The 28000-nt window shown below is 39.9% G+C and overlaps 3 protein-coding genes across 4 annotated transcripts; 2 read left to right on the forward strand and 1 right to left on the reverse strand.

Moving 5' to 3' along the window:
* On the forward strand, nt 1–27993 carry LOC108897927 (alcohol dehydrogenase 1). Of its 2 annotated transcripts, none has more exons than XM_051078193.1 (9): nt 1–142; nt 1568–1669; nt 1887–2025; nt 2465–2552; nt 2759–2978; nt 3065–3325; nt 3751–3883; nt 4004–4142; nt 27957–27993. In XM_051078193.1, the coding sequence occupies exons 1-9, from the start codon at nt 2–4 to the stop codon at nt 27976–27978; spliced, it is 1245 nt and encodes a 414-aa protein (XP_050934150.1). In that variant the 5' UTR covers nt 1; the 3' UTR covers nt 27979–27993. The 2 variants fall into 2 exon arrangements, with proteins under 2 accessions (XP_050934150.1, XP_018553247.2); XM_018697731.2 differs by lacking the exon at nt 27957–27993 and adding an exon at nt 4254–4586.
* Nucleotides 5774–10564, forward strand: LOC108897931 (alcohol dehydrogenase class-3 chain L). Its single transcript, XM_018697735.2, has 9 exons — nt 5774–5908; nt 6463–6564; nt 7066–7207; nt 7293–7380; nt 7482–7701; nt 8612–8872; nt 9260–9395; nt 10069–10207; nt 10459–10564. The coding sequence occupies exons 1-9, from the start codon at nt 5891–5893 to the stop codon at nt 10481–10483; spliced, it is 1131 nt and encodes a 376-aa protein (XP_018553251.1). The 5' UTR covers nt 5774–5890; the 3' UTR covers nt 10484–10564.
* Nucleotides 14310–26415, reverse strand: metap1 (methionyl aminopeptidase 1). Its single transcript, XM_018697732.2, has 11 exons — nt 26250–26415; nt 24970–25021; nt 24641–24750; nt 24275–24335; nt 20257–20348; nt 20087–20170; nt 19405–19543; nt 18464–18595; nt 17632–17775; nt 17478–17543; nt 14310–16950 (listed from the first exon to the last, which is right to left on the reverse strand). The coding sequence occupies exons 1-11, from the start codon at nt 26364–26366 to the stop codon at nt 16784–16786; spliced, it is 1164 nt and encodes a 387-aa protein (XP_018553248.1). The 5' UTR covers nt 26367–26415; the 3' UTR covers nt 14310–16783.
* Nucleotides 27994–28000: the final 7 nt, after the last annotated feature.

The following is a 28000-nucleotide window of genomic DNA, read 5'->3' on the forward strand; positions in this document are numbered from 1 at the left end:
AATGATACTACATCAGTATATAAGGACAAGCGCGAGTCTGTTTTCTCCTCCCAACTCTTGTCTTGCAGCTGCAGTCCTCTCTCAACTCTTCTCTGGCTTGTTTTCTCTCGTCTTTGCAGCAAAAATGGCCACAGCTGGTAAGGTGAGTGTAATCCACCATGTGAGCACTTTTACTTATGTTATATTACCAGGTTTTTTATTCACATATCTGCATTGATATATGGAATTGCGGATACACAATGAAACAGAACACAAAAAAGCCATGTAACATTATTATGTTACTGAAAAATGTGTGAATATGAATCACTCAAGATTCCTAAGCGCTGTGTACATGAGGTTGATTCAGTGACTCGATGGCAGATGAGTGCAATAACAAGTTGATTCTCAAAACAAATTTTGAAATTCCTTCATGTACAGTATTTGTATATCTTTCTATATGTGGCTACACATATGCAGGTACATGAAGTAGTATAATATTAGAAATCTTTTCACTGTGATATAATTTGGATTTGTATGTAATAGGTAAGTTTAACCTTAAAATCCCCTGTTTTTCTGTCTCTTACTTTATCTCGCCCCCTTTCCCGTGTGTAGCTTGACGCAATCAAGCTCAATCCAACTGCATAACTGTTGATTTCAGCTCAATTATTACAGGGAAAGCCAACAATTATTTCCACAGTGGTGTAGAGAAACAGCGAACTGTTAAACTTTGTGCCAAAAAATGTGTGTACTTTAAACTGTTGCTTTATGCACAGAGATAAGTGTATCATTAACACTCTGAGATTTTTTTTTTCCCACCTCACTTTACCTGGGTCTGGATCTCCAAATATATTGTGTGTGTACTCTCAGTCCACAGAGTGCAGGACAAACTGACAGGATATGTCAATTCTGAGTAGGAGTAAAAATATGTTTCATTATTTTCCCAAAATATTAATCTGTAGGCTAAATAAAACTGTTAAGTCTGTACTCAATAGTATTCTTTGGCATATGAACTGCAGTTCAGTGTGTATGGGAACTGTCAAAGGCAGTGAGCAGCAGCCAAGTTTAGTTTACAGGGTTGTAGTACTTAACTGTCTGAGCAGCAAGTGCATAGGTCTGAGCCCTGAAAAACATGATTCAATCAGTCACCACCCCGCACTGCTTGAAGCAAATAAAACTTTTTCATACAGTACTCAAGTGAGTTTGTAGCACTACTTGAGGTTACAATGCCTCCATTTCTATGGCTGGCAGTTAGTTTGGTAACACATAAAAGCTAAGTAGGTGAGAGAGGGCAAGAGCTTTTGTCAGACATTGATCAAGGATATGGCTATTTCCTGGTGGCAGTGGATTTCTAGATGAGTGTTTGCCTTGAATTATTGCACAAAAGATAGTAACATTGTGTCCTGGTTCTGGCTAATGTATTGCCTAAAGTTTCATGCAAAACCACTTGAGATTACAGTTGTCACTTGAATGGGTACTTGAGACCATTCAAGAAGGTGTTGTGACACTTTTCTGTCCTCTGTGCAGTTTTAACAGCAATAAGTTTCATACCTCATGCTGGTCAACTTCATGTGATGTCACTACCCACTAGGTTATCAAATGCAAGGCAGCAGTGGCCTGGGGGCCCAAACAACCCTTGGTGATTGAGGAGGTAGAGGTGGCCCCGCCCCAGGCCAACGAAGTCCGCATCAAGGTGAGAAACATCCACTATCAGGACACATACAAACATATATAGTGTGTTACTATTGGATGAACTCTCAATGCCCTCTTTGAGTCTCATTTCACCACCAGCCTTATTTTGTGGTCAGAGGTGTACTGTCACGTGAAAATTGCTTGCTACCACTGACCAATCAACCTGTTCCCTTAATTGTCATTGTGTTTTCATTGTTTGGTTTTGGTCTTCTTTGCAGATCGTGGCAACCTCTTTGTGCCGTTCGGACATGTACTACCTTTCAGAGAGCGAGGAAGACACCTTCCCAGTCATCCTTGGCCACGAGGCAGCTGGCATCGTAGAGAGCGTGGGGCCTGGAGTCACTGAAATCCAGCCAGGTCAGTTTTAAATTGTTTGACCTTTTGGGAAATACACATATCTGCAGTCTTTCTGAGAGGGAGTTGAAAAGACTGATAGCATTCTGACGTATGTTTGCTGAGTATAGATGTTTAGCTTAGCTTGTCGTAATGGGGTTCAACAGCTGGCCTGGCTTTGTCCAAAGTGATCAATAGGGATATAACTCTAGTGATCTGTTTGAAATTATATACACGTAGCAGACCATCTGAGAAGTAGTGTGTAACAAAATCACAAACAAGTGTAAGGTATTACACCATATCAGTTGCAATCAAATTAAGGCTTTACCTTTTAATCCATATATTAACAGACAGTAACATCGACAGTTACTCAAAAAGTGGGAATGTGTGGGGAAGTTAAATGAAGCCTATTTGCATACAATTGATTTGACAATCATAATGCAGCATTGTTATCAAATTTCAGGAGACAAGGTGATTCCTGTGTTCCTCTCCCAGTGTAAAGAATGTCGCTTCTGTAAGAGTCCAAAGACCAACCAGTGTGACAAAACATGGTGAGCTTCGCAGTCATTCAGTCCATTTTCTCTTAATCCTCAACTTTTGATTTCATTCCTCTTGGATGTGTTCATATGGTTGTAGAGCTATTTGAAACAAACATTTTATTCAGTAGCTCTTTATGTGCTGTCTGATAGTACCACTGAATAGATTTTTAAAAAATTGATTTGGATTGTTTTTCTTCACCAAATGTTACCTTGTTCAGGCCCCTTATTCGTCTACCTGGGATGGCATTGCCAGATTCCAGGATTACCTGCAAGGGGAAGAAAGTGCAGCAGTTAGCAGGGACCAGCACTTTCTCTGAGTACACTGTGGTTAGGCAGATGGCTGTGGCTAAGATCGACCCCACTGCCCCTCTGGACAAAGTCTGTCTCATCAGCTGTGGGGTTAGCACTGGATATGGAGCAGCAGTCAATACAGCTAAGGTATGCATGTTTGACTTGATAGTCTAAAGTGTAGTAAACTTAGTAAACCTAAAGTGCCATGTTGATCAGAGTTTTTGCCACTTTAGGTGGAACCAGGCTCCACATGTGCTGTGTTTGGCCTGGGAGCTATAGGTCTGGCTGCAGTCATGGGCTGCAAGGCTGCAGGAGCCAAGAGGATTATCGCGGTTGACATCAATCCAGAGAAGTTTGAGAAGGCTAAGGTGTTCGGCGCAACTGAATTTGTGAACCCCAATGATCACAATAAACCCATCAGCCAAGTGCTGGTTGAGATGACAGATGGAGGAGTAGACTACTCCCTGGAGTGTATCGGCAATGTCGAAATCATGGTAAGGAAATCTGTGTTAATCTGGTTTGAAAATATAATTAAGAGGTGTGACTTATTCTAAGCCTTATTCTCAACTTTTTTAGGAGTGAAAACCCCTTGAGGAAAATATTAGCAAAGACCTGAGCAGAGAGAGGCAAGCAGGCAAAAATTTGAAGTGATTTTATTAGTCTGCGTCATGCCATTATCTTATTTTGTGCTAACTTATTTTTTATTTTTGCAACCCCCCCTGGGACCTCCAGGTTAAGAACTGCAGTTCTTATCAACATGAACCGAGCATACTTACTCTTTTCCAGCAATCATAAATGAAGAAGGACTGAGTGGTTCGTTAAAATATCCAGCCCACACTTCCTCAGGTTGTCCTGAGATTTGGACCAGCACGGCTTCACTTACAAGCCCAATGACTTTGTGTTTATTCATGCCATCTAGTGCAGTGCCTTGGAGTCCTGTGTGAAAGGCTGGGGTGTCAGTGTAATCATTGGCTGGACTAACTTGCGAGATATTTCTACACGACCCATTCAGCTCATTGCTGGGCGCAAATGGACGGGCTCCCTGTTTGGAGGTGAGACAAATATTACAACCACCAGTGACTAACGATGTTTCTGCAATTTTTTAGCTAATAGTATTCTGGATAAGAATCTGTGCTCTTATTTTGCAATTCTGTGCATATTTTGTAACTCAGGCTTTAAGAGTAGGGATGGTGTGCCTGAGATGGTTAAAGCCTACCTGGACAAGAAGTTGAAGCTGGATGAGTTCATCACTCACAACATGACTTTGGACCAGGTCAATGATGCCATTGAACTGATGAAGCAAGGCAAATGGTAGAGTTACACTCCTATACTTCCTCCATCATTAATGACTCAATAGCAACACAGATACATTATTAAGAGGTGCAGGTGTGCTCATGTCTTTTTCCTCTTCTTGTTCTGCAGCATCCGGACAGTCCTGAGTGTTTCTCCACAGTAAAACCACTGTGTTGCTTTTGATGACACCAAAGTAATTCAGTAATTTACCACTATATTACAGAATTGCAGTGTATAATTAATATAATAATCAATATAAATAATACAATGCACATAGAAAGTAATTTTTTTCAAATTATACACAACATACACGCCTGATCTCAGGCATGTACAGTATATTGTGACTGAACATTCAACATTATTGAATTGATTACATGCAGATTGCCAGTGTGAGAATCATCTGTGTTCAAGGGAGCACAATCTAAACATGTCTAAGGATGCAAAATAAATGGTATAAACAGATGAGGTCTGTGACCGCCTTGTTTGTCTTCTGGTTTGATAGTGTTGTGTGTCAGAATAACAATGTGTCTGAATGCTCTTAAACTATGTTTAAAAATATCAAATAGTTTTAGCTCTCATTTACACAGACCAGCCCAATTATATCATGTTTGCTTACTTTGGCAGGCAGAGTTGTAATTATTCTGCATGGATGAGTTCCAGGATTTTTCCATGAAACCATATAACTGCTTATCATACCAGCTAATGTTGGCTAGTGTGCAATTTAATGGTGAAGAAATTGCAGTTCATGATTGCTCTTTCCCTTCATCTCAAGATTTTTATCCTCATCTCATTTGTGTTTACACACACTAGATTCACTGAGGTCACATTGATCATCTTGCACAATCAGTACTAGGCCATAAAATAAATAAATAAAAAAACTAGCCTGGACCACCAGATTGTACATGTCATCTACTGTTTAATTTGTCTGACAAAAATAGCACCACAGCCTTATGTTCTTAAATTTCGACAGGTAGATCTGCAATGGCTTAACCAATATTGTGGAGGAGCAGAATCGTGACAGTTCATTGACAAAATCATAACAGTATATATATTTTCTTTTTTTATATTATGACTTCTGAATTTGTATAGTTGAGATTCCATTTAAAATCCTCTTTTTAAATCATGAAATCTGAGCCCACAGTAACATGTAATCCAGCTGTGTGCATTTTTTCCCCCCGGTATTCTAACTAAATGTCAGCAAGTTACTCTTTGCAGTTGTTGCCATGTCCTTATTCATAAAACTGATTCAAAGAAGAATGAGTTTGAATGACATGATAAATAGTCTTGTTATCCTGACCTTTTGTTTCCCTGAAATACTTACCAAGTCATCGTGAAAAAGCTAAAGATATTTAACTTGTGATCTAAATATTAAAAGATTTAAAAATCTTGGCAGTTCTCAGCCTCCATAGATGTCTTAACTGGAATCACAAACTAAAGGTAAACTTGAAAAATGTTTTTAAACATTTCAAAAGAATATATTGCAAGTATATAAATACATGACACATCTATATTTCTTGATCCAAAATCCTTTATCTAATCCTTAAATTTGGATTTACATTGATGAAACAAAAAAGATTCTTGACCTTTGTTTAAAGATTTGAGGGAGGAAAAGAGCATGTGTGGGACATGGAAAGATCAGCAGCAAGTGTTTAGACAAGGCACCCAGCCCACAGAGGCAGGGCCCTTCTTTGTGATTGGTCTAAACTTTGATAAGACCCACACCATTACTTAACCCTCTGGGAGTGAGAGTCCAGTTGTGAAACAGCATGGCAACTGCAGGGAAGGTAAGCATGCAAACTTATTATTGATAATGATTTTCTGTGAGTGCTTGAATGAATTTGAGTCATTCAACTCACAAAAACACTGCTAGGATTGCCAGGGCTTTTTCTCTGCTGACTCTAAATGTTAATGTGTTATAGAGAATGTTTATAGTAAAAGGATATGGTGGGTGAGTTTGAATCTGAACAGTCCACTCTTTCACAATCTGTAACAAACAAGAAAAAGGAATCACTGGAGAGTTTTGTGTGTCTTGGCTGAGACCTCTTGTTCAGACTTCCTGTTGTTGCAACATTCCCACACAAGGGGGACAAGAAGGTCAATGTCTTAAAGATGATTTTCTGTGGTTCAGTTAAATTCCGCCTGTAGAGAAACAGAGTAGATGAACTGATCAACACTGATCCTGCTCCCTGTGGCCTAAAAGAAGCCAACTGTGATTTATCTTCTTTCACCCTTTTAATTAGACTGCTTCCACTACAGTGCTGAATGGGTTAAACGTCCAGAGAGTTGTTAACATTGACAGATTCCAGACCAGCTGAAGCTCTCGGATGTTGTGTTGTAGATAATCCGGTGCAAAGCTGCAGTAGCATGGGAGGCTGGGAAACCTCTCATGATGGAGGAGGTGGACGTGGCACCTCCTAAGGCTGGGGAGGTTCGCCTTAAGGTAAAAAGTCAGGCCTGATTTGTTTGCAATTTACACTTCAAAAATGTACTAATAAGGATCTGGTGGGTGTACAAGATTTTTTAAAACAGTGTTGCAGCAAACTCTACTCAGTCTCTACATGTAATGTAATTTTGTTATAGTCAGATAAAAGCACTGTTACAACTAAAACCTCCAATTGCAACATAGATAAGCTACTGTGTTTATACTTCTTACATGACTCTATGATGCTTATCTACAGTCAGTTGTTTTCATCATTCAGTCTATTTATTGCCCAACACTACAGTGTACTTTGCACCCTTCTTATTCCCTGCTACAACTTCACAAAGCATTAACAAACCAATGATACTTCTAATAAAGTAGAAGATTTAAATAAGGACTAAGCTGGATTTGATTCCTGATCCTGTTTGATTTCATTCATTTTAGCAGATATTTGTTCTCAAATAATGACATCAGTAGTTTTAAATGATTCTGCATGGATCAGATCCCAGTTTCTTATTTCAGGTTGTGGCCACAGGGATCTGTCACACGGACTCCTACACACTGAGTGGCTCTGACCCTGAGGGGGTTTTCCCCGTCGTGCTGGGCCATGAGGGAGCTGGTATTGTGGAGAGCGTCGGAGAGGGAGTCGTCAAATTTCAACCAGGTTCTCCTCTCTGCTCCTCTCTCACAAAGTTAAATAGATTACTGCAATGTAAGGGCTTAAGTGTAACAGTGTGCTTGTATTTTAGGGGACACGGTGATACCCCTGTATGTCCCACAGTGTGGAGAGTGCAAGTTCTGTAAAAATCCTAAAACCAACTTGTGTCAAAAGATCAGGTAACTGTCCTTTGCAACTGTACAGATCAGCTACTACAATAAAAATCTATGCTGCCTCGTGTAGCACCTCTGAACACTTTGATCCATGTCTTGCTCTCCAGACTCACCCAGGGCAAAGGCTTAATGCCTGATGGGACGACTCGTTTCTCCTGCAAAGGCAAGAGCCTCTTCCACTTCATGGGCTGTAGCACATTCTCTGAGTACACTGTGGTAGCTGAGATCTCCCTGGCCAAAGTGGACCACAGGGCCCCTCTGGACAAGGTTTGTCTGCTGGGCTGTGGCATCACCACCGGTTATGGAGCTGCTTTAAACACTGCCAAGGTAAGTCCACCTCCTCCCCTATCATTGTGTTACAATAACTCATCACAGCACTCAAGGTACTAATAGTCATTGTGGGATGTATGTGGAAATGTGAAACTGGTGTAGCCTGCAAAAGTTAATTATCTTTCCCAAGAAATGTCATAAATGAAAAGTGAATGAATACTGAGCTGTGAATGGTAAGTTGGGTTGGGCATTTTAATCTATTTGTGTTTTTTGTTTGTGTCTCAAACATTCTGTTATCAGTCATAAGACCATTGAGTATAATGTTTTGCGTTGGGGATTGTTATTGGAATGGCTATACATATATACACTTAAACCAGATATGTACACAAATTAAGTACATATCTGGTGACGTGCTGTGTTTAGCCCACACTCTTAGAAATTTTTACAGTATGAAAGGCAAAGGCAAAATCAACAAGTCACAATCAGGTGCTATTTTTTGTTCTCTTCATATTTTAAGGACTTCATTAGACTTCACTGAGTCAAGTGCAAGAACAGTTCCCTTTACTTCTGTAAACTTTTTGACTGTTAGCTAGTGCTGCCCTATTTTCTTAGCCACTCTAATAGCGTGGCTCATGGGTAGTGTCAGTCAGTCAGTCCACCACTTAAGTCCAGAATGACAATATCTCAATATTAGATGGCTTGTCACAAAATATTGCATATATGACTTTCGTGGTTTGTAAAACATGGTGAGCAGTATTCTGATTTAACATCTCATTTAACATCTGTTGACATTAGAAAAACAGCACATGAAAAATGTGTTGGGTCCTTTTCTAATCATTATGTAGCACTAATTTAAGCAATAAGGTTGGATTATGTCCTATTGAGCATCATTTTTCTTTTTCCTGCTGTGTACTGTACATCATTAACAGTGCTGACCTGTTTGCCTCCCCTGTCCCTCACCCTGCAGGTGGAGGCTGGGTCAACCTGTGCAGTGTTTGGCCTGGGAGCGCTGGGCCTCGCTGCAATCATGGGCTGTAAAGCATCAGGGGCAGCCAGGATTATTGGAATCGACCTCAACCCTGACAAATTTCCAACTGCTCGCAAGTTTGGGGCCACAGACGTGGTGAACCCAAAGGACCACAGCAAGCCAATCCAAGAGGTCCTGGTAGAGATGACAGATGGAGGTGTGGATTACTCCTTTGAATGTGTGGGCAATGTGGCAATCATGGTGAGTGGGGAAATAATAATCCCATTTAGTTACCACTAACTAATGATCAATCTATGAATGCTGATATGCAGAGTTTTATAAAATAGTATTTTTAGAATGAAAACTGTTTCACAGATCAAAGAAAATCATGAGGAACTTAAGAAAGATTATCCTGACCAGCTTTTCTTAAGTCATAATCACAGGAGAGAAAACTATTTAGATCAGACTTAGAAAATGGAAACATGCATTTTTTTTTTTTCTTATTTGCCTCTCAGACTCTTAGAAAAAGAATACATAAACAGTAATTACAATGGAGCAATGTTCAAATATAACAGGTTAAGTTTGTGTTCAAGTGCTCTTAGGATCAAGTGGAAGTGATACTGTCCTGATATTGTTTCATGTTGGCAGAGAGCAGCCCTGGAAGCCTGCCATAAAGGATGGGGCACCAGCGTCATCATCGGCGTGGCAGCTGCCGGACAGGAGATCTCCACCCGGCCCTTCCAGCTGGTGACCGGACGCACCTGGAAAGGCACTGCCTTCGGAGGTATTTACTTTCTGACTTTTTTTGATTCAAGGATTTGATCCATTTGGTTCATTGTCATGAAGTTTCATGATTCATGAGGTTTGGACGTTCGTGTGATAGCATGTCATGAAGTGTGAAAAATGCAATAACCTTTCACATGGCGCCATCATCAGGTCAAACTTTCAATCTGCTTAGTTCTGTTATGCCCCCTCCACCCGATGTAATCTGATGTCATTTTTTATCAATTTGTAAAGATATTGGGGAAGCAGCTGATAACAGAGGAGCCAAGTTGGTCAGCACGGCAGCATCAGCAAACTCTTGTTTGTTTTCCCTGATAATGAATCAATTCATCCGCTCCATATTTTTACAGCCAGCTCTCACACAGGCACATAATGAGCACATACTGCACCCAGCAAACTAATCATTCCTATTCTCCAACAAATGTTTTGTGGCTCTGGCCTGAAGCCAAGCTGTTACACAAGCACTTCCACTGACAAATGTACAATGACAAAGACGTGTAGGTGTAAATTTAATGCAATTATCCTCTAATTTCTCGCTTGTATGGAAACACAGTTGCATAACTTGTATGAACAGGATATCTTGTTTGCTTTTTCGTATACACAAACATCTTACTCTCTGTTGTAATATGAATGGAGTTTGATTCACTTGAGGCCTTTTTACTTTTTTTTACCAGGATACAAGAGTGTGGACAGCGTTCCCAAACTGGTGGAGGAGTATATGAACAAGAAGCTCAAAGTGGACGAATTTGTGACTCACACTTTGCCCTTTGAGAAGATCACAGATGGTTTTCATCTGATGCATGCTGGGAAATGGTAAGCCATTATTTAAGATACATTATGAAGTTGTTTGTTGTGTTAATGTGTGTGGAGCTCCAGTGTCCCTCCAGGTTTTATCCGTTAAGACCTTATGCTGCTGCCCTCTGTTGAGGACAAAGCTGAGATGTGGGAGACCTTGAAAGGCCTTTATTCAAATACAAGCACCAATTGTGTCAGTAGTGTATTTTAAGCCTTTGGAAAAACAAATCGGATATTCACAATTTTCTAATCCCATTCTCCCCTTTCAGCATCCGTGTCGTCCTGAAGTTCTAGATGCAAAGGAGCAAAGAAAACTATGATGTCACTCCATGTTTACTCTGCTAAGTTTAATAAATAATCTTTCAGTTCCCTGTCTGATACTGTTTCATTTGAACAATGCACAGTCAGACACATCTTTGATCAGTGTTTCGCCCCCCTGGAAGGAGCACATAATCACCGAGAGAACATTGTGAGAAGGGAAAACAGACGAACCAAAACAAGATTATTCAGAAATATTCAGAAATATCCTTTGATCTTGACTGAATGAATAATTAGGCAGCGCAACCACAAACAGCCAAATGGCATCAGTGTTGGCAGGTTGTTAATTGATAAGGACTGGCTAGGCAGCAGCAGCACAGGCAGCTGGTGAAAACACTACAGATAAAGTCCAGCCTGTTTTAATTCTTGAAAAACATCCTTTGATTAGCCCCCCTCCCCCCACTCCCCCGGTAGAATTTGAGCACAAGGCCGGTTTTAGTCTGTTGTTTGGCTTACAATAGGTACACAAACTTTTCACTGTAAATTTAAATGTTTCTAAGCTTGGGGGAACGCACTTTCACTTCCAAAATGTTGACTCAAACTGTAACCAACTTGAGAGAATTACTACGATGCCTTGTACTCAGCTGTGCCATTCCTTGTTAGGCAAAACGTGTCAACAGCCAAGTTTCCCAACTGCTCAAATCATGCTCTACAGCAGAAAAGCAAATATTAATTTTGCCTCCTCTGTATGTCTGTGATGATGAACACCAGTCTGACTAAGACACATAATGCTGAAATTGACTTTAGGCCATTTAGCTTGATGGGACTAATTAACCTCAAACTATCTCTGACTTTTAGTGGGTCTTTTTTCACTGCAGACAGCAGGAAAAGCACTATGTACTATATCACACTTTACCCAGGGCAACACAGGACACCCTCCTGCGGTGTCTGGCATCGGGACATTGGTAGCAGGTCCTGTGGGTCCTTTGGGTCTGGCACATCCAACACATGCTTAATCAGATTGTGATCTGGGGAGTTTTGGAGGCCAGTTCAACGTCTTGGGCTCTTTCTTCAGAAACGGGTTGAGGAACACAACAGTTTCTGTGGCGTGGTGGGTGCTTGTTTCCTCAACGATGAACCCAAAAAAGGCAAATGTCATGAAAATAATGTTTTGAAGATAACAAATCTCAGAATCCAACTTTGAAGTAATCTACAGTAAAATCCTGCTTCCAGATGAGTCTAAATAATTCCTGTGACTTCACCACACTAGTATAATTTTTCTGCTCCGTAATTACCAGCATACAACTGCCGAAGAAAAGGTAACTGCCCTCTCTACAATTTTTGACGATTTAGTGAGCATTAGCGGTGCTGGTAGTCAGATTTTGTTACCTTTGGATAGAACATTTGGATAGCTATTTCCCACTGTTTTAACTCACAACCAGAGAGCAAATAAGCATATTTCCCAACATGTGAACTATTCCTTTAATCATCTAAAATACAGCAGCTTAAATAATACTGTAATATTGGACAGCATATAAATTCAACAGACACTCAATACACTGCAGCATTTTGACAGTTAACATGGAAAGAAATTGAATTCCTTTGTCCATTTATTCTTTCCATGACATTTGAAATGTATGACATTGGTGATTAAATAATTAGTTGTGTTGCAATGCTGCTCAAAGAAGTGTGTTATTAAAAGAAAGAGAAATTCTTGTAGTGCTACACTAATTCAGTGGTTTGTAAGTCTAGTATTAGACACTGAAGCTGTGCTAATGTGACATGTCTGTATTTGTGTGTAAGGACAGGATTTTGTTGTTTAGCAAGACAGTTTGGCTAAAACTATGCACAATATGGTTACACCTGGGTCTTTTCTGATATGACATTTGTACTGTTATTCATTAATGTGCTATTCTGGTCCTGAATTCTAATGTCACAGTGTTTATGAGTAATTATTTTCCACTGAATCACAGCTGTTTTGCACCGGAACAGTTTCTATCAAAACAACTACTGACTGACTTTGCTCTACAGCTTTAATTAGTCACTGCAAAGTAAATTCATTGGCAAAGTTTTGAATGATGTCTTGCTTATGGGCCTATAGAATCATATATACAGTGGGGCAAAAAAGTATTTAGTCAGCCACCAATTGTGCAAGTTCTTCCACTTAAAAAGATGAGAGAGGCCTGTAATTTTCATCATTCCAACTATGAGAGACTGAATGGGGGGAAAGAATCCAGGAAATCACATTGTAGGATTTTTAATGAATTAATTGGTAAATTCCTCAGTAAAATGAGTATTTGGTCACCTACAAACAAGCAAGTTTTCTGGCTCTCGCAGACCTGTAACTTCTTCTTTAAGAGGCTCCTCTGTCCTCCACTCGTTACCTGTATTAATGGCACCTGTTTGAACTCGTTATCAGTATAAAAGACACCTGTCCACAACCTCAAACAGTCAGACTCCAAACTCCACTATGGTCAAGACCAAAGAGCTGTCAAAGGACACCAGAAACAAAATTGTAGACCTGCACCAGGCTGGGAAGACTGAATCTGCAGTAGATAAGCAGCTTGGTGTGAAGAAATCAACTGTGGGAGCAATTATTAGAAAATGGAAGACATACAAGACCACTGATAATCTCACTCGATCTAGGGCTCCACACAAGAGCTCAAACCGTGGGGTCAAAATGATCACGAGAACGGTGAGCAAAAATCCCAGAACCACACGGGGGGACCTAGTGAATGACCTGCAGAGAGCTGGGACCAAAGTAACAAAGGCTACCATCAGTAACACACTGCGCTGCCAGGGACTCAAATCCTGCAGTGCCAGACGTGTCCCCCTGCTTAAGCCAGTACATGTACAGGCCCGTCTGAAGTTTGCTAGAGAGCATTTGGATGATCCAGAAGAGGATTGGGAGAATGTCATATGGTCAGATGAAACCAAAATAGAACTTTCTGGTAAAAACTCAACTTGTTGTGTTTGGAGGAGAAAGAAAGCTGAGTTGCATCCAAAGAACACCATACTTACTGTGAAGCATGGAGTGGAAACTCATGCTTTGGCTGTTTTCTGCAAAGGACCAGGACGACTGATCGTGTAAAGAAAGAATGAATGGCATGTATCGTGAGATTTTGAGTGAAAACCTCCTTCCATCAGCAAGGGCACTGAAGATGAAACGTGGCTGGGTCTTTCAGCATGACAATGATCCCAAACACACCGCCCGGGCAACGAAGGAGTGGCTTCGTAAGAAGTATTTCAAGGTCCTGGAGTGGCCTAGCCAGTCTCCCGATCTCAACCCCATAGAAAATCTTAGGAGGGAGTTGAAAGTTCGTGTTGCCCAGCGACCTCCCCAAAACCTCACTGCTCTACAGAAGATCTGCATGGAGGAATGGGCCAAAATACCAGCAACAGTGTGTAAAAACCTTGTGAAGACTGACGGAAAACATTTGACCTCTGTCATTGCCAACAAAGGGTATATAACAAAGTATTGAGATGAACTTTTATTATTGATCAAATACTTATTTTCCACCATAATTTGCAAATAAATTCTTTAAAAATCAGACAATGTGATTTTCTGGATTTTTTTTTTTTTTTTTCTCATTTTGTCTCTCATAGTTGAGGTATACCTGTGATGAAAATTGGAGACCTCATCTTTTAAGTGGGAGAACTTGCACAATTGGTGGCTGACTGAATACTTTTTTGCCCCCAAAAATGCATTTAAGACTATTATTGTCCTCCACCAAGTTTAAAAACGCATTAAGGCTGACAGACACCCTGAGGGTTATTTTCAGTAATAAAAGGCTGGTAAATTAAACCACTTTTGGGATTTGAATCACTGGTCTATTCAAGGACAAACTCACCCATACAGAGCTACAGAAGAGTCATTTATTACTCCATTAGAAGAAATACAAAGATGGCAGAGAGACTGCGATCACATTAGTCCTCTGAAAATGTAGAAATAATGAATGCTGCTCACACCATGAAAATCCCCACATCAAGGTAAATGGTGACTGTCAAGATATGGGGGAAACATCACTTAACGTGCCTTGAGACATCTGGCAACTTTTAATTCTTAGATTCACACATTAAGGCTCAATTTGCTACACCAGGGCAATTGGAAACATGAGACACCAAAGGAGTATTCCTCAAAGCAGGATTAACAAGTTCAACATTTGAACAACTTTGAGCTTGATGGTTGCTTCTCCTCTCAGCTTTGCAGTTGCATCACAATTCTCCTAGCAACCATGACGGACATCCTCATCTAGCTGTGCACTAATAATAGCCACATTCAGGATAGAACAATTGAGTTGGAGTGCTTCTACTGCACACTACTGTCAACAGGTAAATATGACAGTGACAGTACACGCCATGCTGTCGTTAGCCAGCCAATAGGCTGGCATACGGGAATAAGTCAGCTGTTTATTGATTATTTTCCTATCAAAATAAGTTTTTAAATTAAACAAATGGTTTTGGAAACATACATTTATACATACATTTATTTGCTTTCTTTCCACAAGTTAGATAAAAAGATTGATACCACTCTCATATCTGTCCCTTAAATAAGAAGCAACAGCCAGGAGATGGGTAGCTTAGCTTGGCCTAGCTTAGAATAAGGACTGTAAAAGGGAGAACGGCTAGTGTGACTCTATCCAAGGTTAAACTTTTTTTTTTTTTTACTTATTGTGATATAAAACCACAACTTGTCATTTCTACACTTCTTAAACAGAAACATTGAAAGAGACAGACTATAACATGTTTAATTAGTGAGTTTTAGAGGTGCCAGCTGATGAATCTTGTTTTTACTTTAGAAAGACCTAGGTTAGCTGTTTCCACAGCTACCAGGCTTTACGCTAAGCTAACCTTACTGTCTCCTGGCGGTAGCTTCGTATTTAATATACAACACCTCTTAATCTCATTAATTGACACGTAATACAATAAATTTAAATTGCTTAAGGTTTGTTTAGTAAGTGTAAAAATGACAAATTGTGGTATAATGAGGGTTTATGCATGTGACCATTTTTTTGCAGTGCACATAACCCCCTGTAAAACCACAATTTGTAGTTTTTCACTTTGGTTTTTGTACAAAGTTGTGCTGGTGAACGATTTTTTTCAGCTTTGGACAGAACCACACTAGTTATTTCCCTGTTTCCTATCTTTATTCTAAGCTAGGCTAAGCTAACTAGATCTTAAGCTCTAGCTTCATATTTAACATAGATAAGGGAGAGGTACCAATCTTCAGCAAGAAAGCAAATAGGTATACTACCTAAAATGTCAGACTATACCATTCCATATGTCCATTAAGATGGCCAATTTGTAAACCTTTAGAAAATTATTCAAACTCTGCTTGAAAAATAACGTGCAGCTATCCAATATGGCTTGCACAAGATGCTTCTTGTTGCCTGAAATCCAAACTTGAATTTGTGGGAACACTTGACCCACTTTAATGACATTTTAAATGTTTATTAATGTACAGTATTTGTCAACAATCATAATTTCTCCTAAGATAACATATTTTACATTATTTTACCTGCATTAAACTATATTATTCATTATCTATTTGAATATCAACATGTAGTTATGGATGCCCACAGGAGGAGTTACAGTTGTTGACAAATAAATTATTAAATACTTAACATCTGGTTACAACTACAATATAGTGTGTCATAAATTATGTATTAAATGTTGATGTACTGCTTATAAATGCTAAATAGGGTGGTTTAATTATAACAAAGTTCTCAGTCTGGTGTTGTGTTCTAACTCTAAGTCCTAACTAATAAGTGTGATTTGCTAGTTGGTGAGCTTGTGCAACTTGCTGACCCTGTTTCCTGGAACTCTCCTGTGTCTCTACTATTGCTGGTTCTTTTCAGTCCATCTCTGGTAAACTCATATAAAGTCTGACTACATTAGCAGAAGATGAGAGAAAAGAAGCAAAGCATGGCGTACTAGTTGGATTTGCCCTGAGCTCCACACACTACAGACAACAACTAGCCAGCCAGTAAAAGCTCTGGGTGACACGATCCAGAGCTCACAACATGTCTGATGTAAAGCCCAACCACTAAGCAAAACCAAATCTCATAAATACTCTCATATTTCCTTCAAAGGATACAGTTTTCACTAATAAAGCAATCCACATTTGATATAAGACACATTCAAGTACTTCCATTTATTTTGAGGAACCGATGCAAAGAACAATGAGAGCCACAGTTACACTGAGCTCTAGGAGTGGTGCCTCTTGTCTGAAGTGTGTGTGTGTGTGTGTGTGTGTGTGTGTGTTTTTGTGTGAGGCCCAGAGGTGCTGGGTGTCTGTGTCTGCAAAGTCCAGTCCTTGATGTGTTCCAGTCCAGCCTACATTTGGCTCAGGAAATGAGCGCGACCATTCTCCTCCAGGCGGCGGGTAAGGATCTCGCAGCCGGTCTCCGTCACCAGCAGGGTGTGTTCGAACTGAGCTGAGCGCTTCCCGTCTCTGGTCACCGCTGTCCAGCCGTCGGGCCACGTCTCGTCTTGCCAGCCGCCTGAGTTATTACACACAGACACACACACACAGCTTTGGCATACATACCATCAATTAAACAGAGTTGTGGAAACAAACACTCCAAGTCTGTCAATGACTCACTGGATACCTGTGAGGTATTAAGTGTTTAATGAGCTGTTGTAAGGCATGACTGGGTCTGCTGCATCACACATTATTTAACTGCCTGTGAGCCAGTCTAAAACTCTTTTTCTTAAGCCTAAGCTTTAGTCAAATCTAAATTTTTTGATTTGTTGAAGATAAAAAGAATAAAGTCTATCTAAGTTGAAGATTCTGCTAATTCTTATTATTATATAATTATTATAACATTATTTCCATTTTATTATTTAAAAACACATAGCAACAAAGCTGACAATTAAATTCTTCTTTTTTTTTAGCTCATGAGAAGCTGACATTTGGAAATACATGGTTCATGTGATTTTTCAAATTATGTAAATGGGGCAATTAAGTTACATTTATATTCATTCAAATTATAATTAGAGCTACAATTAGCATTACTGTTTCACTCACCTTCACATATCATGGGCTCAATGGTAAACACATGGCCAGGCTTCATGACTCCAACTGCTTTGTTTTCTGGGAAATGAATAAATAAAGAAATCACACTGTTTCAAGGGAACATTAGATTTAAGACAATGACAGCAGAGGGTGCATCACTACTCACTGGCATAGTGTGGCACATTGGGAGCAGTGTGAAAAAGTCTGTGGATGCCATGGCCACAGTAGCTCCGCACCACAGAGAAGCCGTTGGCCTGAGCGTGCTTCTGGATGATGTTACCCAACTCTCTGTAACGAATACCAGGCTTCACTGTGAAAAAGTAGGCAAAGAAGCACAAGGGTTACACACCTTCGAAAGATTAACTCTAGTCAATAGCCTGACCAATGCTGGAATTTTGATAAGGATCCTTTGCACTTGGTTATTAAAGAATCATGACCACTGCGTGTACTAAGGGAGGCATTTTACAGATAAAAAAAAATGCACTTGATTTCAAATAACAACAATCTCAACAAAATGCAAAAATAAAAATTGCCAGGACTTTTTGTCCCTGCTGGCTTATAGGTGAGAAAATAAACAATGTCAATGTCCATGCTCTCTGGTGGACAAACTATGCAATAGCAACACTTTTTCTAAATGACTTCAAATGTATATTTGGCATTTGTGCAGTGCTGTTTCTTGTAACTTTTCGGCTGACATACATGGTGACACAGATATATGTCTGATGAGAAATTAAAAGCTGATATTTAGACCTACATCTGTAAGTGTGTACAAAAGCCTTTATTGCTTAAACCTTTCTGCAAGGTCTCAATAGTCAAAATCAATAAAACTAGTTGATTTGTTTGTAGTGGTAAAAGAAAACTCCAAGGATCTATCAGCCATTTACTATACAACTTGACAGACACAGTGCGCCAGGTGCAGTGAAGGCGGGATTACAACAATCCTCACAGTGTATTTGCAAAAATCATTAAAATGAAAGGAATAATGGTTAAATTCCTACCAGAGTCAATGGCTTGCATAAGGCATTCATAGGTGGTCTGAACCAGCTTCTTTGCTCCTTCATCCACCTCTCCGACAAAGAAGGTTTCGTTGAGGTCACCATGGAAACCGTTGTGGTAGACTGTGATGTCCACTGGATTTAGAGTGAGACGATGAATATGTCAGAGCCACTGTGTTACATGACAAATTAGACTCTATTATGTTTAACACAAAGCAAATGTTATGAAAAATCTGTCTGAAACACTTAAAAATGGGACGTAGTGGGTGGACATGGACGCTCATAAAACATCAACCCATTTACAAGGCTAGACAAACTGTCCCTTTTCTAAAAAATTGCTGATGAAATAGGATCTCCTAGTGGGCAAACTGGAACTCTTCTTATTTAAGATGAAATACAGAGAGCAGAGAATCTGACTAGCAAAGCCCCACTGGTAAAGGTTAATTAAACAATTTGTCTTGTCGGACCATGCAGCGAGAGATGAGTTGCTGGCAAGTACTCCATCAGACGCTCTGAGGGGAGTGGTGGATAGAAGACATCGCCTTAGCAGAAATATTCATAAAGAGGCTAAAATTGGACAAACTCCTGCTGACACCATTTCAGGATGCTGGGACAACCATTTGTCATGGAGGAGAAGTGTGACAACCCCCCCACCCCCCCACCCCCAAAAAAATCTCTTTAATAAAACATTTCCCTATGTTCAAACTTAGCTTAACTATTCACAGGACTAGGTTTGACATTGAGAGGATGACGATAGTGAGACTATCTAGGTGTTTAAAAACAGGAAAGGTCAATAGGTTTGTTACCAAACAAATAAAAATACACAAGACAGTCAAAAAGTCATAAAATGTGGCACTGCAAGTTTGTCACAGAGATGAGAAAAAACATGTCCAAAGGTGAGACTAGGGCCTAAAATCGTGTAATGTTTAGTGCGATGAGCATACCGTTGAGGATATCTCCTTCTTGTAGTAGTCTTCTGTCCGGGATGCCATGACAGATGACTTCATTGACAGACGTGCAGCAGGATTTGGGGAAGTTGTAGTAGTTGAGAGGGGATGGGTAGCAGTTCCTTGCTGTACAGGCCTGAACAGACAAAGCATGTTGGTTGTAGAAAGAGCATGGAAGTAGCAAGTGAGAATATCCAGCCATATCATGCCCTATGGACATGGTCAGTGTGGGCTCTAATCACAGCTCTGTATAGTCTACAGTATAATCCTATAGGGCTGAACTGTGTGTTTTATATGCATTAGATCAGAAGGGATGATGTGTCTATATTCAAGTCAGCATTTGGTAGAAATTGAACTGAAGTTGAATTGTTGTTCCATAGCAGGGAGGTCTGAGGGCTTTTTCCTCTTGGCACCATGAACGTCTCATATTTCAGTCCAAGCCAAATTACTGACACTGACAACCATAGAGCAGCTAGCATGGCTAAAAACAATATAAAATATAATAATGGGAACACTGGCTGCCCATAAGGAAATACAGAGACTATTTACACATTCATTTCACTATCCATAATTTGTTTGTGCGAGGGTCATACATATTAAAGAGAAGACAATATCCCAGCTATAAAGACCTGTGTGTGTGTGTGTGTGTGTGTGTGTGTGTGTGTGTGTGTGTGTGTACCAGATGCACAGCGTGGTCGATTTCTTCTGTTGTAACACCTGGTTTCACCATCATGGCTGCAATGTCCAGGACTTCACGTGCCAGCTGCAAATAATACACATCAAAACCACAATGAAATAAATGGTAAAATTATAAATGTAAACCACAGCTACGACAGTGAGATTAGTAACCTTGCACACTACTCTCATGCCCTCAATGTCTTCAGGAGAAAGGATCTTGATCTGTGACGTCCCCTTCAGAAACTGCTCAGACTCAGACATCCCTGTGGGATGAAAACAAGAACAGACAACTGGCATCATACACACATCAATACTCTCTTAGATAAGCAAAACAGCTGTCATTCATCTATCAATTTTCAGACGCAGCATCTACTTGGACCATCACAGCTGGATTTACACTCTCCTCATCAATTTAGTATTTCAAAAAAAGTGACAGCACAGTCATCGGTCATCTGGTTGTGATGCAACACAAGGCATCATCATCCTGTAGTTACACAATAACTTTTACACAGTGTAAGAGTATACTATGTGGATGCTTTATATCAAGGCAATCAAATCTGAGACAAGGCACCCATCATTGAGTCCCATCCTCATGTCATGTTTTACCTTCTGTGGCGTCTGACTCCTGGCAGCTTCAACAGGTCAAACAGTACACTATTAATTCAACTCCAGATCACAAACACAAGCGATGAGGTAAGATTTTGTTTCACTGATGAATCTACAGAAACCCCTTTTGAAGAGCAAATGCTACTACTTTCTACAGCAAAAGCCAAGTCTACTCTCAGAAAGCCATAACTAGAGTCTAAGACTAGGTTGAGATGTCAAAGAAACAACAATTAATTGATCACACTAAGTCAGTGCTTGGTTTTGTTGACATTGTTCAGGCGTACCTGTGATGCCAAATCTTCACTGTTAAATTTTAAAATTGAGAGTAAGTAACATTAGTGGTTCATTTCCAACCAGTAAACACATTTGAAAAGGGCACTTCAATAATTTCAAAGACTTATTTCAGTTTCTTTTAAAGGGGCTATTTATACGTTTTCTCTTCCACTGAACGTGGTGAGCAGGTAGTGGTGATGGTCGCTTGAGCTTCAGCCATCACTGCGTTTACAATAACAGAGGTTATAATACGCCCTCTGAGCAGCGCTACTTCTAGACTGGTGAGTAAACAGCTCTTGATGCTAACATTGGCTACGTATTGATAGAAAAACGTACAAATAGCTCCTTAAAAGCTGCATAAATTTCATGTAATTAATTGTAATTTAAATTTGAGCATTTGTCATAGCTATGGAATTCCCTGCATTTTAATTCAAGCCCTTTTCCCTCAAAGCTTTTAATTTTTACTCTTTTTTTAAACATGTTTTTTTTTTCCTTGTGAACCTACATTTTTACTGTTTTATTATTACATCTTTAATAAATACATACACTACAGACATTATTTCATTATGACATTCTCTAAACTTAAATCCCAAAGTCCCAAAAACCTAAAATCATCATGCAGTGCTATGGTGCTATGGATAACTAGCTGCTCTTGCAGAGAATACACTACAGCATCAGCACCTGAGTAAAGGCAGACTCTAATGACACTCACACTGTTGACTCAGAGGAGCAGAGCAGGACTGTTACTGTTGTATAGAAAACAACAGAAGCATAGATGTCAGTGCATTCAGCTTAACAATAAATTAGTCTACCTGTCATTCTGCTACACATCAAACAAGAAATAGAAAATATTCTATTCTCCCTATTAGGCAGGATATTTAAATACATGTTGGTCAAAGCACTGCAGTCATCAACAATTCTGATCTATAATTTATTAACTCAACAAGACGATTGCTGGATGAACATGAACGGTTGCCTAGCAACACGGACTTTAGACAGGTTTGTGTACAAGTCAAATAGAGCCCTCCTTTTGACCCCAAGAGCCTACAGAGTGAGTGCAACAATCAATTCGAATTACTTACGCTTTGATACAGCTGCTCAGAAAAGACACAAGGTATGAGAAATCACAATGTGTGCACATCATAATGTCTTCATAGTGGCATGGTTCACTTCCTTATAGGTGTAACAGTGGAAATAGTCAATGTATATGTTTCTATAATTAAAAAAATAAACTAAAACCCAGATTTGACTTTAGCTCAATAACAGTGCTGTGTTGAGAAACATTAGCCTGTAACAACTGTGCTTCAGTCCTTGAATACGCATCACAAGAGAATGAAAGGAGACTGTAACCATGACTACCTGAGTATGGATCTATGCAGTCAGATGACAAGGATGTAGAGGTTGCCATGGTTGCACAATGAACGACTTGCCCAGAGAAATAGACGTAAATAAGGCAGGTTACAATTACTGCTGTTTGATAATTAACACAAAAGAAGCAAAGTGGTCATAGAAAACATGGTGTGTGTTTAGTTTTCCCTGCAACAAATCTACAGCAGGTTTTGGTGACAAAGCCAATGGTGGAAAGAGATCAGAGTGAGATATTATTGGGCTGTTTAACAGAGGGACATCGATTCCAGTTTAAGCTTTTAAAGATATGCATCAGGAGAAAACTATCTTCAGAAAACTGAATGATTCTGAAGTGTTAAATATCAAAACAAGAACTGAGGAACTGCATGAATTTATATGTACAGAAATCAATCTTGGAAATGCAATATTTTTAACTGTAATATTGAAAATGAATTCTAGTGATACTACCATTCCTACTGAGAATAGACCGCTCACTCTGCTGTTGTATACAGATTACAGCCATTTGCTCTAACCACATATTAATGATTCAAATGCTCATCTACAGATCACTGGTTGTGAATGAAGACACCATATTGTGTCATGTTTATGATTGTAAATTTGTTTATTTTATTACTATACTATTATAAAACAGTTTTACTACAGCTTAAATTTGTTCACTTAGATTGAATGAAAAAAAAAGCGACAGAGCAGTGTTTAAGAGCAGTGTGCAGTTTTCACTTTGCAACAAAGCTTGTACAAGTGCTGGTCTTGTTCTTCATTCAGCTTTCTGTCTCCAGTGCTGCCCACAGGGCTGTAAGCTACCCAAACTATTCTGTTGGTGTAGAGCTCTTTGCTAACAGAAGAAGACATATCAGCTCATCTGTGTATTCATGCAAAAATGATATACAACACATGCATGGATGACCACATTGTCCAGACTGTTGTAAAACACTGAGACAGGACGTCAACAGCTTGAAACCCTGAATGTGCACTTGCATGTTAACAAATCTGTGCAATCAGTAGCTAATGTTCTGTATGTTGTACTGATGTTATACTCAGGGGACCTCTGAGGTGTAACTATGAACTCTTCAGTCCACCAGCAGGTAAGCAATTTTGATTGGGTCTCACTGAAAACTGCACATGTAACAGGCAATTAAAATGTGGTATGATTTATAAAGTGGGGGCAAAGTGCTAGCAATCATTTTTGTGCTTATCTGTCATAACCACATGGGACATTTTTTATTAAGCTTGAGGCCAGACATCTCAAAAGCCCACTATCATCTCTGTTCATTTCAACCCACTGTGCTGATGTACTGGACAAAACACAGATGATTTTGCTATTATTCTATCCCCGTGAGTAGAGGTGCAAAAATTGTAGGTTGTCCTCAGGAAAGAGTTGGTCCTCACAGGAGTATGTGTCTATGGCAATTGGCCCAGTAGATTCTGATATTCCCTCTGTGACATTTGGTCAAATGTTAAGACCAAGGAGACATCAAAAAAAGCCCTCTACTGAACAATGACTGTCTACTGCAAATTTCCTGACAATCTGTCCAACAGCTGTTGAGGTTGTCTTGCTGGACAGCACAGTGTGGGACACACAGACAAACAGATGGATGGACAGACTGACCAACGCCACCATCCTTAAGTCCTGCTGCTTTGAGGGGCAAATAAAAAGACAACTTTGCCAGTGGAATCTGGCAGTATTAAGTGATTGTAAATACCTCTTATAATAATTATCTTCTATTTCGTTTGTCAAACAAGACCTAATCTCTCTGGTGACAAGAACACAGCCTTAGAACTGCTGAAGTGGTGTTGGTCCATTATACAGTATTCCTGGGAAAAAACTGCAATATACATGATGTAACATCTGAAAAAAAATGTTTTAAACAAAGTACCAATCTTGCCCAAGTAGACAATGAGCCAATAAGATCAACTACAAATACACTGGGAGAAAGCATGTTACCTCTGGGATGATCAGCATAGTCAGGTCTTTGGATGTCTCCAGGTACGGGCCTCATGGGAGTCTACACCAGGGGCCAAGATAATAGATATGTTACATCGTGGAATTCACATATAGATCAGCACTTATGTAAGAAAATACTTGGAGCAAGAAACAACTTTTAACTTTTCCTATTTCTCTGTGTTTCCCCAGTTCTGTGCTCCATTCTTTTTGGGGAGGTGCTTAATTGTTTTGACACATTCAAATACGCACCAACAGTTTTCAATTCATGATCTGTTTAGAATAAATTGTAGTGGTAATAAAATGTATAGTGTAGCAGTGACTGTTTATCATCTTTGTCTAAAGAAGTTAAAGCAATTAAGAACTTACCAGTGGGTAGTGAGGGCGTAATTTTCCTGTGTAGCGGTAGCCCGGCCATGGGTCTGTGTTGATGTCTTTCTCCACACAGTTCTTAGATTCATTCTGGTTCTTGTCCTCCTCTGACAAAACATAACACAAGGTCTCTAAACAATCTGGCACCACTGTGTCAGTTGACAGCCAAAGAGTATCACCTGCCCTTGACTTTTCTAAATGACAGGGTACAGCGATTTCTAAAACCTCAATTTATCCATCTGTCCAAATTCATATAATGTGACTGAGTCCACCACAGAGCTTAATGTCAACTAAGTACATAACTGACAGCGATCAGGGATACCTACTTGCTTTTTTGTGCAGCAGCTTGTGAGATGCCCAGCTCCCTTTGAAACATTCCTGGAAATTAAAACAGAAAAGAAAACCTCTATATGAGGAAAAGTGACAGACAAATATACCTAGCAACAACCACAAACTCTGCTCCAAAGTACAGTTAACTAATATTAAAGTGTAAAAATCACATACATGGTGCTGCCATTTATTGTTCATTTCAATTGTGTGTATGACTTAATTGCACAGTTAACAGCAGAGAGAGACATGAAATACAGAGAGCATGGTCAGGTTGCACAGCCAAAACTGCAATCACAGCAAAGACCTCTGGGGTCAAATACCATGGAACCATAAGAGCATTTAAACTGCCCCCCAACCTAACTATTTATAAAGCTTTTAACTCAAAGAACATTGCATTAGATCTACTCAAAACAGAGCCCTTCTGCAGAGAGTTGATATGTCTGGAGTTTAATCTTTAATGCTTTCTTGGCATTTCCAATGCACTTTATCAATATAATATTAACTCTCAGAGGTAGCTCACATGACTTGCCCCTTTTACTATTTTACCAAAAGACACCTATTGTGACAACAGGTCTAGCAGTATGAAAAGTTCTCATACTGTTCAAACAAATCCTGCTCTGCAGCTGATCATCTCTATACTAAGTGGAGAGTAGCTTCCATTAATAAGTGCTACTCGGCCCAGTGTGAGATCTGATCCATAAGCGGTTCATCTTTGAACCGGCAGGTTTGTGAGTGAGGTTTTGCTCTCCTGGGAAAGAAAGTACCAGGATGAGGGTCAAACATCGTGGCACCAAATGATCTGTCACGCAGCATTAACTCTGCAGCACTTCACAACTCAAGTATCATTACTTACAGTCTACTGCATTACTAGGGTACCCTGCACAATCTACATTATTTCATCAACAGTTTTACGCTGTCAGCAGAAGAGCTTCACTCTTTGAGGTTTTTACTTTTGACCAGAAATGATGTATCATTCACTTTGGCTAACAAGCCTCCAGTTAGCTAGCTAAACGTTTCCCCCCGGCCTACTGTTACAGAGACAGCATCGGTTACAGTCACTGGCTGCATTATTCATCCTCAGTAATCTGTTAAGGCATTACACAGCCAGAAGGCATTCGTTAAAGTTGAGCCAACACTTTATTAGCGGTTTACCAAGCAGCTATACATGCCTACCTAGCTTGACAGTTAGCGTTAGCAGCCTCGTGATGAGGGAGAGGGCCTAGGTGTGCGGCTACAACAGACATTTAAACCGGACAAGTCAAGAAAGAAGCAGTACCTGTGAACAGAAATAGGAGCCCTGAATACCAAGCTTGATACATGTGGGACACTGAAGTTTGGCGTCCTTGCTGCAACCCTCTGTCTCACACTCCCTTCTGGTCTCGGTGCTCGCCATGCCTTCGTCTGCAGGAGAGGGGTGGAGTCGGACGAGAAGCAGCCAGCCAGCGACGGCACACAGCGCATGTCCACAGCGGGGCCGTCACGTTGCCCAGCTCGGTCCAATCAACAGAAACTTTCCTAACAGAGATTTGTAAGATGGCGACCGCCGAACCGGTGAGCACTTTCTCCAAAGAACATATCAAAACATTTGGGGGGGGTTCTTGTGTTAATTATGGGGTGAGATCATATTTAAAGTTCGTGTACAACTTTGAACATTAGTCCTCAAATGGAAATTGACCGTTGTTACTATCTCACGTGCTGTTTTGACCAGTTTCAAGTTTGTCTTCTGTGCCACGACCTAAGCGTAAAAGAGGAATGCTTGTGTGTGTGTGTGTGGAGATCTCCCAACTTTAAGGCTGACGTTATTACTAACCGACGTGCCGTTCACTTTTGTGAAGAGAACCACACAAACTTCCATTACAAAACAAGTCATTTTGTTATTGCTTAGGTCAGCTGTCAAAGTACATACCCGAGAAGCATTTTTTCAAAATACTTATGTTTATTATAGACTATTGGTAAATTCGACGTGAGGAATAATACTTAACATACAAATAGGCTAAAATTTCAGTTTTAAAAATTGGTTGACACTGCTCCCCGCTGACCTCTACGATGCAACATTAGCTATTTTTGTAGCTAAAGTTGTCGTTAACTTATGTGATGAGATAACAGCTAAAGAGACAGTTTCATGTGTTGTTTTCCCTCACTTAGCAGGCTTTGATGTATGGTATTCATGCCGAATCTTAATACTTCCTACAAATTTCTGGTTTAACGACTAAAAGTTATGATAAAGCGGGTGTGTAGCTTTGTTCCGAGCTCGGAACAAGTAAACATGCAGCTATATGAATGGAAATTGCGTGGTATTCTTTCCGTTCATCAGCAAGCATCTTGGGAATAGCACAACCATGCTTACTGACGGTCTTCCCAAAGTTACGTGCTTTCACTAGTGGGCAATGTCAGCAGTAGAGTTAATGGTGGCTGGCCAAACTCTAGATTTTGCATCACAGTGAAATGTGGACCAGATGTTTCGTATCGGGTTTCACAAGTAACGGCTTCCGTCACGGAATTTATTTATACGATAATTAAAGTTTATTCAGGAGATTACATATCTCATTTGAGATTAGAAACAACACTATTGTTTTGTCAGCTGGGCACTTTGTAAATTTGTATTTAAGTGTGCCACCATCTAGCTGCCATTACTTACGCAATCAACAACTTATTATTATTATTAGTGGTAAAGAGAGACAGCCATCATGTAACTGTTACAGGATAATTTCTCCAGTTAGATCTACACTACAGTGTGACCATTTGTATTGGGAATAGAAAGCCCTCCTGTCTATTTAGTTTTTGTCTATTTATTTGTACCTCGCTTCTGCCTAACTGATTTTTAGGAAACCAACCCAAGTCCAACCCAGCCTGATGAAGATGGAGCTGAGGAGACTGGACAGGAGATTGTGAGCCCAGAGGCCTACATCAAACACCCCCTCCAGAACAGGTTTGGCTTTGCAATTTTACATCTGTTTGAATCAGTCAGTTTAAATAAGGCAAGCATCCGGACATATTTGATCTAACATTTGCATTTTCATAATTTAG

The sequence above is a fragment of the Lates calcarifer genome, linkage group LG19, assembly GCF_001640805.2.
Source record: "Lates calcarifer isolate ASB-BC8 linkage group LG19, TLL_Latcal_v3, whole genome shotgun sequence".
NCBI lineage: Eukaryota > Metazoa > Chordata > Actinopteri > Centropomidae > Lates > Lates calcarifer.

What these genes read in the sequence shown, in the direction of transcription:
- LOC108897927 (XM_018697731.2), top strand. Translation starts at nt 2, where the DNA reads ATGATACTACATCAGTATATAAGGACAAGCGCGAGTCTGTTTTCTCCT. An exon ending in CCAACGAAGTCCGCATCAAG is followed by an intron (nt 1,670 to 1,886) that starts GTGAGAAACATC and finishes TCTTCTTTGCAG; the next exon opens with ATCGTGGCAACCTCTTTGTG. An exon ending in CTGATGAAGCAAGGCAAATG is followed by an intron (nt 4,143 to 4,253) that starts GTAGAGTTACAC and finishes CTTGTTCTGCAG; the next exon opens with CATCCGGACAGTCCTGAGTG.
- LOC108897931 (XM_018697735.2), top strand. An exon ending in AGTCGTCAAATTTCAACCAG is followed by an intron (nt 7,208 to 7,292) that starts GTTCTCCTCTCT and finishes CTTGTATTTTAG; the next exon opens with GGGACACGGTGATACCCCTG. An exon ending in TGGGCAATGTGGCAATCATG is followed by an intron (nt 8,873 to 9,259) that starts GTGAGTGGGGAA and finishes TCATGTTGGCAG; the next exon opens with AGAGCAGCCCTGGAAGCCTG.
- metap1 (XM_018697732.2), bottom strand. Translation starts at nt 26,366, where the DNA reads ATGGCGAGCACCGAGACCAGAAGGGAGTGTGAGACAGAGGGTTGCAGC. An exon ending in TCGACCACGCTGTGCATCTG is followed by an intron (nt 19,544 to 20,086) that starts GTACACACACAC and finishes TTGTCTGTTCAG; the next exon opens with GCCTGTACAGCAAGGAACTG. An exon ending in CAATGTGCCACACTATGCCA is followed by an intron (nt 17,544 to 17,631) that starts GTGAGTAGTGAT and finishes TTCATTTCCCAG; the next exon opens with AAAACAAAGCAGTTGGAGTC.